At 46.2% G+C, this 13966-nt stretch overlaps 1 protein-coding gene across 1 annotated transcript in view; it reads right to left on the minus strand.

Annotated features, from left to right (window-relative positions):
* LOC115484485 (uncharacterized) overlaps positions 1-8417 on the minus strand; it is a 55169-nt gene extending 46752 nt beyond the window's left edge. The window contains exons 1-2 of the mRNA XM_050987543.1: positions 8021-8417; positions 5531-5634 (exon numbers count right to left, since the gene is read on the minus strand). Of these exons, the coding sequence (XP_050843500.1) occupies positions 5531-5634; positions 8021-8312 (396 nt within the window). The 5' untranslated portion in view covers positions 8313-8417. The remainder of the gene's footprint in view (positions 1-5530; positions 5635-8020) is intronic.
* Between the last annotated feature and the right edge of the window lie 5549 nt (positions 8418-13966).

Raw genomic sequence — 13966 nt, forward strand, 5'->3', positions numbered from 1 at the left:
AAATAATCCCAGTAGGGCTTTCCATGGATTTTCAACAGGATCTTTATTTCTCTAGGGTCCCACTGAGGGCAACAGGGATTTGGGATTCCTCCCTCCAAGCTTCCCTCAGCCAGAGCCCTGAGGTCACACCCCACAATCATCAGGGTACAAAAATGCCTCTCCAGGGTTGTCATGGCTCGTGGGGGAATCATCTCCCATCAGGACCAAAAAGTCCTTTACCCCAAGCCAAATTTTGGGCATCCAGAATCCCTGTCTCCAGATATGCCTCATTTCAAAGATTGGAATCTCTGCCCTGCTTTTCTCTACCCTGCAGCAGAGCTTTGTGCGGGGCACAGGACAATAATGCCACGTCCTGAAACAAATATTTACCGCAGGCACCTGGTTACAAGCAGAAATCTTTCCTTGCCTTTTGCTCCAGCCTAGAAATCCTGCATAAGGGTTTTGGAAGCAAGCTGGATGTGTGCAGCAGCAGCAGGAAAGCTCATCCACAGAAAGGTGATCTGGGGGGATCTTTCAGGTTCAGGCACTGCTTGTTTGGATGGACAGCAAACCTGGAGAAGCCATTGGTACCAAAAGCATCAGAATGACAGAGCAGTAAGAATTGCCCTGGGTCAGAGCTTCCCCTGCACGTGGTGCCTCCAGCTGAGGAAGGAAGATAAAGCTGAAGTCCTCCTGAGGTGCAGACACCCATCACTGGTGCTCCACACTCAAATAACAGTGCCAGGATGGACAGAAATGTCTGCTGAGCTTCCCACAGCCCAGTTCCACCAGCACCACCTTGGAATTCCTACAGGATTTGACAGCTGGCTGGGGTCTGCAGGCTGGCAAGCTCTGCCTGCTGTGGGGTCACTCCCACCTATCCCTGCATGCTGTCAAGGCATCATCACACAAATGTGATGATCACACAAAGCAGGGCTTTGAGGAACAAGCTGTTGGAATTCCATGATGACGCCAAGCTTGGAAAAACAGCAGCTAATAAACCCTGCAGCAGGTTCTAGAAGGACTGGGGCTTGGGTTGGAGTCAAAACCAGAAATATAATGTTCCTTTCAGAGCTGAAACCCTAACCTTGGGCTCTTGAATCAGCAAGTAGGAGTCAATACATTTATTGCCACTGATGAAGATGTTTTTCCTCACACACACCATTACTGACACTGGTTCCACTCCATCACCTTCAGCAGAGCCACATTTGATTTATGCTGATTGGGGCTGCCTGGAGGGGACACCCCCTCTGCCTGCCCTCCCCAAGCTACCTGGAGTGTGCCAGGCTCTTCCAGCTGATGCCCCACCCCAAATTGCTAAAGCAAGGGTTGCTTTTTGGGTGATGTGCTGTTAAATCATTTGGATGCAACTGGCTGCTGAAATGCTGAACATGGCACAGAATCAGGTCAGTCTCTGATGGTCCCATTAACTTCATGAAAATAAAAGCAAATCAAGAGGGCATCAGCTCTCTCTGTCTGAGGGAAGGCAAGCTGGACCCATGGCTCCCTCCCTGCTAAACTGACTAAAAGCAGATTGGCTCTTCAGGGATTTTTTCCAGGAAAGCCATTCCTGAATAGCTCCAGGGCTGGACACACACTTGTCCTTGAACAACCCTGCCCTTTTCTGATTGAACTTCAGCTCCTGGATGTGGACTACCAGGCAGAAAGATGAGGGGGAAATTATTTCTGTGCAGGACATTTCCACCCCGTGCCAGTCCAGGGGAGCCGCTGAGTGTGGATTTTGTGGATATGCTCCATGTCCATCCATCCTCTCCCCTCACAGTTCTGGCTCATTCCTTGGGTCACAACTCTCCTGCCAACAGGCCTGACTGGCAGCACAGTGAGATTCTCAGAGAGAGACCTAATAATCACCCTCATTTTTCTGTTCCTTCATCTGATGTCCTGAACCCTGACATTCCGGGAATAAATTACACAAATCCTATGGTGTACACACACAACCTGATTGCACAGCAGCCCAGACACCCTTGCAAAGATCAAGACTCTAAAATGACTTTATGAAGGCCTCTCCAAGGCTCCTCAGTCCATCAGCACATTCCCAAACAGGGAATACCAATGACCAACCTGGTTCAAGGGTCAGGCTCCACCATGTTTGTCCTCCTCAGCCCTGCTTCCTCTGCAATTCCACAGCCAAACCTCCCATGGAAGGGTGCCAGGAGGTGCTGAGGAGTCCTGCCCTGGTCTCCAGCCTCTGAGGAGCAGCTGAGGGGCCCGAGAGCAGCAGGAGAATTGCTCATTCCAAACAGAGCCCATTTCCAGCCCGCTGCTCTCCTTGCCAAGAAATGTGAGAATTATTTGTTACACCTTCCTTCTTCCAAAAGTAAACTGCTGACCCTTTCTGGAACAATACTCTGTGGCTCTCCATCAACCTGGAAACCCTGGAACAAAAGGAATCACATCCCCACTGGGAGCTGTTCTTTTGAGAAGGTGTTGGTAGTTTCAGGGACAATTTGGGAGTGAAAGGACAATTTGGTTTTCTAATTTAATTTTTTTTTTTCTTTTTTTGGCCACAGACCCACAACAGCAAGTTTTCATTTCTGAGCCACCTGGGATACTGGAAGGTGTTCATGCCCATGGCAGGGGGTTTGGGTTTGAAGGGACCTTGAAATTTATCCCATTCCACCCCCTGCCATGGGCAGGGACACCTTCCACTATCCCAGGTTGCTCCAAGCCCCATCCAGCCTGGCCTGGGACACTGCCAGGGATCCAGGGGCAGCCACAGCTTCTCTGGGCACCCTGTGCCAGGGCCTGCCCACCCTGACGGGGAAGGGATGGAATGGGAATTCTTGGGAAAATTGCAGCTAATGAAGGAGCTCCCAGGTATTCTTTCCCTCATTTCCTTCCTGTTGCAGAGAAGAATGAAGTCTCTCTGTACCTCTCATGCCCAAAATCCCTCACCTAGGGAGTGCTACCACCATGGTGTGCCCTCAGGTGGGATGGCAGGGGCTTCATCCCAACCTTCATGTACCTTCAAACCCAGTGATGGCCATTTGGGCAGGAATGACCCAGGGAGGCTGGCCCAGGGAATCAGCAGGAGGAGCTCACAGCAGCCTGAGGGTTGCTGTCCAGTGGCAGAAGATGTTTGCTCCTGGGTCAGACACTGGGAGGGAAGTAATGAACCTGTTTCCTGAGTGGATCCAGCCATCCCTGTGGTCAAAGCTACACCCTGGAGCAGGACAGTCTCTTTGCACAGGTGGCTAAAGAGGCAAACAGGCACTGGGGTGGCTTTTCAGAGCTGGTTCAGCCTCCTAAATGCCTTGTGGGAGTCCCCTTGCAACAACTCAGCTCTGCTTTCACAACTGCACCCCCGCAAGAAATCCATGTGCAGGCACCCAGGATATGGCTGTGGGGGCCACCAGCAAGCCCTGACCTTGGGAAGAGCCTTCCAAGCCACATCAGCTCCTTCTGTGGGAACAAAGTGTAATTTCCACCACGATGGCTAATTTTAGATGACTCCCACCCAGTCTGTTTGCTGAAGCCCGAGTGCATCTGAGCAGGGAAACTCCAGCGCCAAATCGATTCCAATCTCAAAGAGAATTCCTTGCCAGGAGAGGGGGAGAGGGGAATAAAAGCAGATAATGTTTTGGATCCACTATCCAAGCCGGTGAGGGGAATCCAGCTGCAGGCAGTGCCCTCTCGTGGTCCAGGATTACAGTCTCGCCTTTCCAAAAGCAGAGGATGGCTCCTGCCAGCATCCCTGCTCCAGCCCAGCCCCGGGAAAGCAGATCATCACCTCGGGGAGCAGAGTGAACAGAAACATCTGCTGCAAAACCTGCACATAAAGGCTGTGCACAGCTATCTATCCCTGCACTTAGATCATGTTTTATGTCTATTCACCCCCAACCCTCGTGTTTTATCCTTCTGAAGCCGTTTTTATGCATCTGTCCACATCCTGTTTACACACCTTGCACAAAGAGAATGATAGAAAAAATTAAAATAATAATAATTTTAAAAATTTACCCTTACAATGCCCTCCTCTGCAGGGCCTGAATGCTTTGAAATATCAGGGAAGTACTTCCCTGAGGGAGCCAAGATGCCACGAGCTGGCAGAGCATCCGCTGATCCCGAACACCCTCAGGAAGCAGCAGAGCATTCCCCCTGCTCTCATCTTGGAAGTGCTTACACCATGGCGAGATGCCTCTTTCTCTGATCCCACTCCCAGGGATGGCTAAGCCATCTCCTCCAAAAGCCCTTTCCAAAAATAATCAGGCTGAGGCAGACACCGAGCATGGAAAATTTTAGCCCGGGCCGTTCCCGTCAGACTCTGCTGCACACAGATGGAAACGGAGCAAGAGGGAGGGAGATCCCAGGTTTTGGCTGTTTGGGGAGCGCTCACGTTCGTGTCCCTGTCTCCTGGAGATGTGGCAGAGGAAAAGAGGGAACAATAAAGCCTTCCATAGGGAGATCAGGAATTGTTATCCCTCATGAGGTGACTTTGGCCTGTCCTTGCAGCCTCTCCGCCGCCCGGCGCGTTCCCCTCTCCCTGCCCTTCCAGCAACATGTCCCACTGACAGAAGAGGCTTATCCAAACCCCATTCCCAGCTCTTGGCTCCAGCTGGGAATCCCAGGGAGGCCATTTTGCTAAGGGAGCTTCTGGGAAGGGAGCGCCTTCCCGCTGCCCTGCTGGAGCGCGCGGGAGAGCTTCCCCGGCCCGCGGTGCCGTGGCTCCCGGGGGACAAGGAGCTTCTATGAACTGGAGCAGCCATTCCTGGAGGTTACAGCACCGGGCCCAGGCAGGGGGTTAATCCCAGACCTGCTTTTCCACAAGTGTCCAACTCTCCCGTTGTTCGGGTACCTGGAATTCTGGCCTGCGGTTCCCAAGGCTTTTGGCTCGCAGACGCTCTCCAGGCAGCACCTCTCTCCTGGTGCTGTTTGAAACATCACAGACACTTCTGGTACTGCATTTATTCCCTCCATTCCACAATTTCCCCCTCCTGAGGAGGTGCACACCAACCCATTCGAGCATTTTGGGTGATGCAGCAAGACAAGGCAGAACTTCCCAGCTGGAAGGAGCCCTTGCACTGATTTTTGCAGGTCCAACAGGCAGATTTGCAGCATTTAATCCCACTTTATCAGGCCAGGGAAGCGACAAAGCACATGTTTAAATAGAAGCCTGGCTTACACTTAAATTAGGCAGAGCTGACATGAGGGTGCAATTAGCACAGAGGATAAACTCCTCTGTTGGGATGGATCAACACCTTACAGGGAGCAGCTTATCAGCTTTCCTTTCTGCTGTTGGAATACGTGCTGCACCTCTAAATCCACCTTTTCCAGGAAGGTAATTCCATCTTATCAGTATGCTTCCAACAGACACTATCCAACTCTCCTTCTGACACCCTGGGGTAGGATTTCTGCCGCATCCTGACAGGAATTTCAGGCTCAGAAACATTACACTGCCCCAGCAGAGTGATGGATCTGCTTCCAGGGGGTGAAAAATCCCCGAGCCAAACAAAAACCAGAAAAAAAAAAAAAAAAGCTCTTTCAATAACTCAATTTTCTTTTTTCCACATTATATTTTTCTCCCGGCTCTTACATCTTTGTGAAGCATTCCTGGTGCTGCTCTTCCACAGCCAAACTGTTCTCCTTGGGGTAAAACATTGGGAAAACACGCGACTCCAAGCCAGGGCTGGAACTCAACTGCAAAATGAAAGTAATTCGTGGTTGGTACCTTCCCAGCAAATTCATGGTGTTAAAAATCAATAATAACTCTGCAATCCCACGAAGCTGTGAAATCAAATTGGTGGAAGAAGCTGGAAAAGCCTTGGAAGTTTTACTGATATATATTTAAAAATAATAATCAGAAATTATCGACTTTCGAGGTATTTTAAATAATGTGGAGGAAGAATTCTGCCCTACAAAATAACGTGGAACTTTCAAGGGAAATCTGTAGAGATCTGATCTTATTTTGAGGTTGAAACGTGCTGCCCTTAACTTTTGAGAGATTTCATAAAATTAAACATGGAAGAGCCCAGCAGCCTCTCTTCTAAAGGTGTTTAGCACAAATAGTGAGATCAAATTCATAATAATATAAATACTGATCTTTTCCAAGCAGTAAAAAGCAGTTTAAAAACCACATTAAAAAACATTCAGGGAATTTGTTTTAATTCCTCACTACCATATGAACGAAAAATAAGTACTTTTAAAATACTCTCACTGCTTAAATAAATTTCAGCCCCTGAATAAATAGCAAAAGAAGTAGTTTTTTGCCTTACTTGAATTTTTTTCTACTTCTTCTGCTTTGTGATATCTGTTACCTTGCTACTTATTCCTAGCTCAAGTTCACAGCTGCAGGGAGGACTTTTTTTTTTTCCTCCTTGCTTTGTGAGCAGATCAGCCCTCGAATCCGGAGGGGAATTTCATGGTTGTGGCTGTCTCCCAGCCTCCAGAGCTGAGGAAAAGCTGCCTTACCTCCCTTCAATAAAATATGTGCTGGGGCAGAGTGGTGCATTTCAATCTCAAACTAGAAAGTAAAACAACAAAAAAACCCCAAACCCCACATTTCATAAAATCAACCAGATGCCTTAGGAGGGCAAATATCTTATTCCTCTTTAATTAAAAGGTAGAGCAAATAGAAATCTGGGTTTAATTAAACAGCAGGAATAGAAGATGTTATCTCCCCAAACCACTCTGCCGTGGTGAATTAACTTCTGCGAGCCTTATTTTTGTTTGAAACCCCCACATATTAACCCAAGCCCGGCGCTCTAAAGGGGAAATTTAGTTTTTATGAGAATATTTCTCTGCTCCACGATTAAGGCAGCCAGCTCCTGTATAAACCAGGAGGGGCAATGGCTTGTACTGGTTTAGGCTAAGACCAGAACGGGTCCTGCAGAGCCACTTGATGCTGACCAACCCACCCAGGAATGTTCACACAGGAGCACATTTACTCTCTGCCTTACCTGCTGAAGGATACAGTGAATTTAAGCAGTGTTTAATCCATTTTATTTTCAATCAAGACCTGCCCAGCGACTCATTCCAGTCCCTCCACGCCACAATTCCCAGATTTTCCTTGAAAAAAACCTCTACTTTGTATGAGGGCACTGCCAAGCAGGGTTAAATCCTGGCCTTTCCTGGCACCCCAAGCCAGGGCCAAGCCTGCTTGTAAAATAGTGCAGGTGTGTTTATTGTAATCATCTCCAACTAAAAAGAAACAGGTTCAGGGGCTTTAAATATAATTAGCATGAGCTACACTCCTGCCTTTAATCACTACCTTGCTGGTTAATATAATCAAGAAGGTAAACAAACAAGGATTAACTCCATTAAATTAAAAAAATATATATTCTACTGGGACGCTCAGGGAGGAATTTTGTTTTGTTCTGCTGCTGCGGAGCATCATTTTACTTCTACTTGGCAAATTATTTTGAACATAGAAATATACTTGTCTTGGAGGAGACCTCTTCTTTCTCTGCTTCCCTGAAGGCAGAGACAAAACAAAACCCCCTTTATTCATATTCCATATCCGATGCAACCGCTTCGCTCTTTCGTGGCTTCTTTCTCTACAAGACATCTGAGCACTCTGAAATGTTTCACTGCGCATCAAATTAAAGATAGACTTGGAGTGACACACCTGCTGCTCTGACAATTTATCCCAAATGATATGTTAGGTATAAAACCAGGTTTCAGGCACAGGGAGCGGTGTTCTCAAATGTTCAGTCCCCGCATTGTTGTAATGACCGTGGCCGGACCCTCTTTGATCCCAGAAAACGCCCAAGTCTGGAACTGACTTTTGTCCGCTTGGACACGGGACAGGATATTCTGAAAATGAGCTTTATTGTAACACACCGGGCTGAATAACCCTTCATTCCACCTGGAAAGCTCAGTTTAAACTGTGCCTAAACACAGGAAACGCTCCTATCAGCAGAGATAGAGGCACGAGGCTTTAACCCACGGCTCGCTGCGATCCCGAAGTTTCCCATGGGCAGGAGAAAGCCTGGATGAACACAGGCACGTGGCTGCGAACCTGCTGGGATGCCAGCAGCTCCTGCACAGACAGCGAACAGCCAAGGCTCCCTCCCTGCTCTCCTACCTCCAGCACAAAGCAGCCCTCGGCATCTTCCGTAGACCTCCAAGAGCGGACCCCGCTCGCAGCGATGCCGGGAAGGAGAAGCCAGCCTTGCGGGCATCCTTATTGATCCGGGATGGGAGGTACCTGACCCAGCGGCCTTCCCTGGGAATAAAGGCACTGTTTGTGCCAGTCCCCTGGAATGTGGAGTGCCAGAGTTCAGAGGGAAGTGGGAGAGCGTCACGGTAACGGAGCGGAGCGGGGGTGCCGTCGGGAGCGGTCCCTCTGACAGCCACACCGGCGGGGCTTTCGGCATTTGAGCCTATTTTTTAGTTTATTTATTTGTCTTAAATCACACCGTAGCTGTGCCAAAAAAACACCTGAGGGGGGAAAAGGAAAGGGAAAACCCCACAGCATTCTTCAGCCGTTGGCAAATAAACACTGACATTTCCACTCAGGGAGGAGAAAAACAGCGGAAAGGGAATATTCCTCCCCAAATCCTGCATTGTCGAAGCGATGCAGGAGTCAAGGCAGGTTCAGAAGATGCCCTGTGGATAGGTGGTGGCTGAGACACGAGCCTGGAAAGAGTTACTGCTGCAACTGAGCCCAGTTCCCAGGAATTCTTGGATAATGCACGGATCTATTCCCTGTGAGCAGCTCAGGGAGCTCAGGGAATCTCAGTGCAGAGAGAGAAAAACCTCGGCGAGGTCTCGGCCGCCTCAGAACCAGAGCTCGTGGGATCTTTGCACCCTCCACACTCAGAGAGGGATTAAGCAGGACCCTAAATAAAGCCAGGCTCAAACACTTCACTAGATCAGAGATGAAGTTACAGCTCCAGAAATGCTTGAAAACTGCAAGGGAAATGTCCGTCAGCTTTCCCATTCGAGCGGCTGGTTAAAATGTTAACTCTAAGTCCAGGTCTAATTAGAATTCTAAGTCCAAATCTAATCAGAATTGTAAGTACAATTATAAGTATAATTCTAGATCCAAGTCTAATCAGAATTCTAAATCTAATTACAATCCTAAATCCGAGTCTAATTATAATTCTATGTCCAAGTCCAATCAGAATTGTAAGTCCAAGTATAAATATATGTCCAAGCCTAATCAGAATTTTAAGTCTAATTAGAATTCCAATTCTAGGTCCAAGTACAATTATAATTCTAAATCCAAGTCTAATCAGAATTCTAAGTCTAATTAGTATTCCAGTTCTAGGTCCAAGTACAATTATAAGTCCAAGTCTAATCATAATCCTAAGTCTAATTAGAATTCTAAGCCTAATTAGAATTCTACTTTAAAGTCTAATTAGATTTATAATCCTGACTCTAAAAAATGAAATTAGATGTACTCATCCCAATATTAATGCAAAATTTTCCTCCACAATATCTGGGTTTTTAGAAGCCAAATGCTGATTTTACGGCACACTAAAAATGTTTCACAAAAACTGAGCCGACTTTTGCTTATAACCAACAGTGTTTTTCTGATTTTACAGTCCTAATTTTGGATTCAAAACACAGAGAAAAAACCTAAACAAACACCCTTTCACACAGAAAATTTAGTTTTGCTGGGAAAAATAGAAATATTTAAAAATGGCCATTTCTAAGAGCAACTGGGAAAGGGTGAAAATCTGAATAACGCAGGTCGCGTTTCTGCCTCTCATCATTCCTTGCCTATGGAAGTTGGGCTCCTGGAGCTCATCTGCTCTGTCAGACAGAAAGGTGACTTGAACCACATCTGTCCAGAGGCAAATTCTCCCAGAGGGAATTCTGTTTTGCAGCCACACGTGCTGGATGTGTGTTTTTTGTTGTAAATACACCGTGTCAGGGATGAGTTAAAGGGATTGCAAGAATGTAGCTCAGCTCCACTTTGAGGACAAGAAATATCCGTGCACTGTGTGAGTCTGGGGGGGTTTTTTAAAAGGAAAAGATATTCCAAAGTCAAATAATATTCAAATCATAGGCTGAGCACTTGGAATAAATTACAGCTCTCACTGAGCAATAATTTTCTCTGCGCTCTTTGAAAAGGATTTCAGGTGTTTATGAGCTTCTTCTGCATTTCCCAGAGTTTTGCTCAATCCTGGGGAGCTCTGGAGCAGAGGAGAGGCCTGTGGGGCTGGGAAGGTCGGAGCCCCTTGGATCCTGTCCATCCCCATCCCAGCACGGGGCCGGTGGCTCCATTCGGCTCCAGTGCCGAGCCAAACTCCCGGCTGCTGGAAATGGAGCTTGGAGATGAGCAATGTCCCATCGTGGTCCCATCGGCCAGGGCCACTCACTGGGGGCAAAATGAGCCCTTTCCGCTCATTTCTTAGGGCAACCAGTTGAAACAAAAGTGGGATTTTTCCAAGGCGGCGATTTCAACGGGAGCAGAGACAGATTGCACAACATTTTGAAACTCCTGCTGTCCCAGCACCTGCCAAATCTCAGGGCTTGCCACAGAGTGGGACTGAGCCCAGCAGGGACTTCCAAACACCATTAAAATTGGGATGAGATTATCTATAAGAATGAAACCAATTCCTTGCTGCCCTAGGGCCTTCTCTCAGTCCCTTCCCGCAGCTCCCTGGAACACCCCATCATGTTTTCCCAAAACCTGCTGATGCCCTGGAAAGCCACGAGCCATCCATGATGTGTCCTGGATGATGATAAAGGCACAAAGAGCAGCAGCAGAGCCAGAGATGGTTGGGACATACTGGAGCAGGAGAAGGGAAGGATTGGTTTGGGAGCTGGGATCACTGGGTGGTTGTCACCACTCAGTGATGGTGGGGACCAAAATGTCCCTTTGGAACACCAGCATCCCTCTACACCTCCCATTTAGGAAGAGGCTGGAATGAGGTGGAGGAAGATGGCAACTAACAATGATTCCTGAGGCTCTGAAAATTCGTGGAACTGAGATAAATTAAGAGGCAGAGGAAGTGTCACAGTCTCGTGCTTTACGTGCTCGGGGAGCATCGTTAGGAAGAACATCACCACAGAACTTCAACCCAAACTTCTCTATTCAGAAAGAACATGGATCTGTTCCTGTTGAGTCTGAAATAAACCATCAGTGTTTTTCCCACTTGTTTCCCTCCCAATTCCAGAAAATGTTCATTTTCCCAAACATTTTTTCAAATATTTGGAAGTATCTGTTACTGTTGCTAACCTGACTGGTCACCCTCATGTGTGCCTCAAACAAAATCCAAAAAAAGTGAGTGAAAACAAACAAACAAACAATCAAGCAATCAAACAAAGTACAGAAAAAATAATTATTGCACTAAAATTCTGAGTTTTGAAGCAGTATTGTGATGAAAAAATAGATTAATTTGGCAGTGTAGAACAGGGAATCAAGAGGAACAAAGGCAAAATCCTGCCATGCTTTCTTAGGTGCTTCAGCACAAGCTTTGTAAAGCATTTATTTTGGGGCTGGGTGGTTGACACACCTCTTTCTTCCTCCCCAAGAAAAATCCAAGAGGGCATCAATATTGTTTGAGTTAAACTTCTTTCACTTTCATCCCTTAGGCCAGCAAACAGTAGGGAACGAAATGTTCTGATCAAACACGACATTTCATTGTATCTGAGACAAAATGTTTCAGTTTTGGCTCAGGGCGAATTTTACACTATTTAAAAACACAACATTTAGCCAAATTTAGCCTCATAATATTTTGTTGAACTCCAAATAATTTCCCATCTAAAGTTTCAGAATTAAACCAGTTTTAATTAGGGGGAACCCCACCCTTTTCATTTAGATGTGACTTATATTCAACACCAACTCACAAAGAGTTTTTGTCAAACAGAAAAATGCACGATTTGGGCACATCAGCTCAACATTTCCTGGGCTTATGGTTGGAGGAGGAGCCACTCTGTGGTCCTGATGTGCACTTTGGGTACTTGATTATTGCCAGGTCTGTCCTGGGCTGCTTTTGTGCCAGGTGCTGTAGAAGACAGCACTAAGAAAAATTATTATTAGTAGTATTAGTATTAGTATTAGTATTAGTGTTAGTGTTAGTGTTAGTGTTAGTATTAGTATTATGTTTCAGCAACAAAACAAATCAACAAAATTCCCTCTCCTTTTCCTTTTTATCTTTGGATTGAGCCATCTTTCTCTTGGCATCCCCATTCCCCATGGTCCCAGCAGCTCCAGCTACACTTGAGGCCTGATTTGAGGAACAGGATCAATAACAAAGAGCAGCAGAAAGAGATGATCACCCACACAAGATTATAATAACATCATAATATCAGCTCTGGCTCTTTGGTGGCTCCGAAAACGTGCAAGTATGGTTGGGGAGATGGAAAATAATATGAAACACTCACTAACAGCATGTAGCGTAGAAACTCCGAAAACCACCGCAGCCATTGACTCACAGATGGCCAAATGAACAACATGTTTCTATTCCTGTATTTAATTAAATCTTAATTATGCCACCAACAGGGTTCAAAACAGCGTTATGAAACAGCTCTCATGGATAGCAGGACAGGATTGGCTGAGGGGGCTTTGAACTGGGGTAATTATCTCCCCAAAAAAGCGCTGGCGGCGGGGCCGCGCCGCCCTCTGCCAGGCAGCCCGGCGCACCGAGGCTGGGAGGAAACGTGTGCGGATGAACCCAGCTCCAGGGATGGGGCTGGGCAGAGCACAGGCAGATGCCAAAGTGCCACTGGGAGCAGCTGGGAGGTGCTGGAGTCCCCACACCTGGGCAGCCCCGCTCGGCCTCTCACCTTCGCCGCCGCCGAAGAAAACCGACCGACTCTAATTTAATTCTTCCACCAGCCAGTCACGTGGGCTAATTAAAAGCAGCTGCCTGAAATATTCCTTTGATTTATCTTTTTCTGTTGTTGACAGAAGGGCCTTTATGAAAAAGAAATATTTTGGAGGATCTTTCTCTTTCATTTTTAATATGGCAGCTAAAAAACCTAAAGCACTTGTAAGAGCACTTTCCCAAGGAGTTCAGCTTTTTGCAGGGCTTCCCTGAGCAAGGGGCTGGGAAGGCCCCTCCTAAATCCATCTCCCAGGATTTTCTCCCACCTTTGAATGCCATTTCAAGCTCCTTGTCAAAGTGAAATTCAGAGTAGGGATCACCTGCCCCTTCCACACTTAAAAACATCACAGGGAAGAGCTACTGCAGATCTCAGAGCCTCCAAGGTTCACCCATCCCACAAGGCACAGGTTCCAGAAAACACAAAATACCTTAAAAAAAAAAAAAAAACATTGCCAGATTCAATTTTTATGAAAGTTTTCCTGCTTTGGCAGTATTTTCATTGGGAGGCACTCACAACTTCTCCAGTGGTCTGAAAAGATACTTTTTGTGTGCAGATCAGCAAAGGGCAAAAGAAGGAAGATGAAGAAATCATTGTATCATTGTATTTTAATTTTTTTTTTTTCCTTTGAGGTACTAAAATTTTTAAGCCATTGCTGTGAAAAATCAGTAGGAAAAGGATGCAGTGCAATTTATGGATGGTTACATGAACTCTCTGGGTTTTTATGGAGGTGGGCAGAGAGAAGGCAGAGAACAGGGCTCTGTGTGGATTTAAAATAAATAAAATACAAAGAAAGAGAGGAAATGAAAGAGAAGAAAAGGAAAAGGAAAGAACGGAAAAGAGAAAAAGAAAGAAAGAAGAAAGAAAGAAAGAAAGAAAGAAGAAAGAAAGAAAAATAGAAAGAAAGAACAGAAAAAGAAGAAAGAAGAAGAAGAAGAGTAAAGCAGAAAGAGAAAGAAGAAAAAAGACAAAAGAAGAAGAAAAAGAAAGAAAGAAAGAAAGAAGAAAGAAAGAAAGAAGAAAGAAAGACAAAGAAAGAAAGAAGAAGAAAAAGAAAAAAGAAAGAAGGAAAAGAAAGAAGAAAGAAGAAAGACAGAAGAAAGAGAGAAGAAGAAGAAAGAAAGAGAAAGAAAGAAGAAAGAAGAAAGAAAAAGAGAAAGCCACAAAACTGCCCCCAGTCAAAACTTTCTGCCCCAAGTCCATACTTTGTGAGGGTTAGATTTCCAGTGAAAATTATAAATTTGCAAGG

The sequence above is a fragment of the Serinus canaria genome (assembly GCF_022539315.1).
Source record: "Serinus canaria isolate serCan28SL12 chromosome 7 unlocalized genomic scaffold, serCan2020 HiC_scaffold_29, whole genome shotgun sequence".
In the NCBI taxonomy this organism is placed as follows: Eukaryota; Metazoa; Chordata; class Aves; order Passeriformes; family Fringillidae; genus Serinus; species Serinus canaria.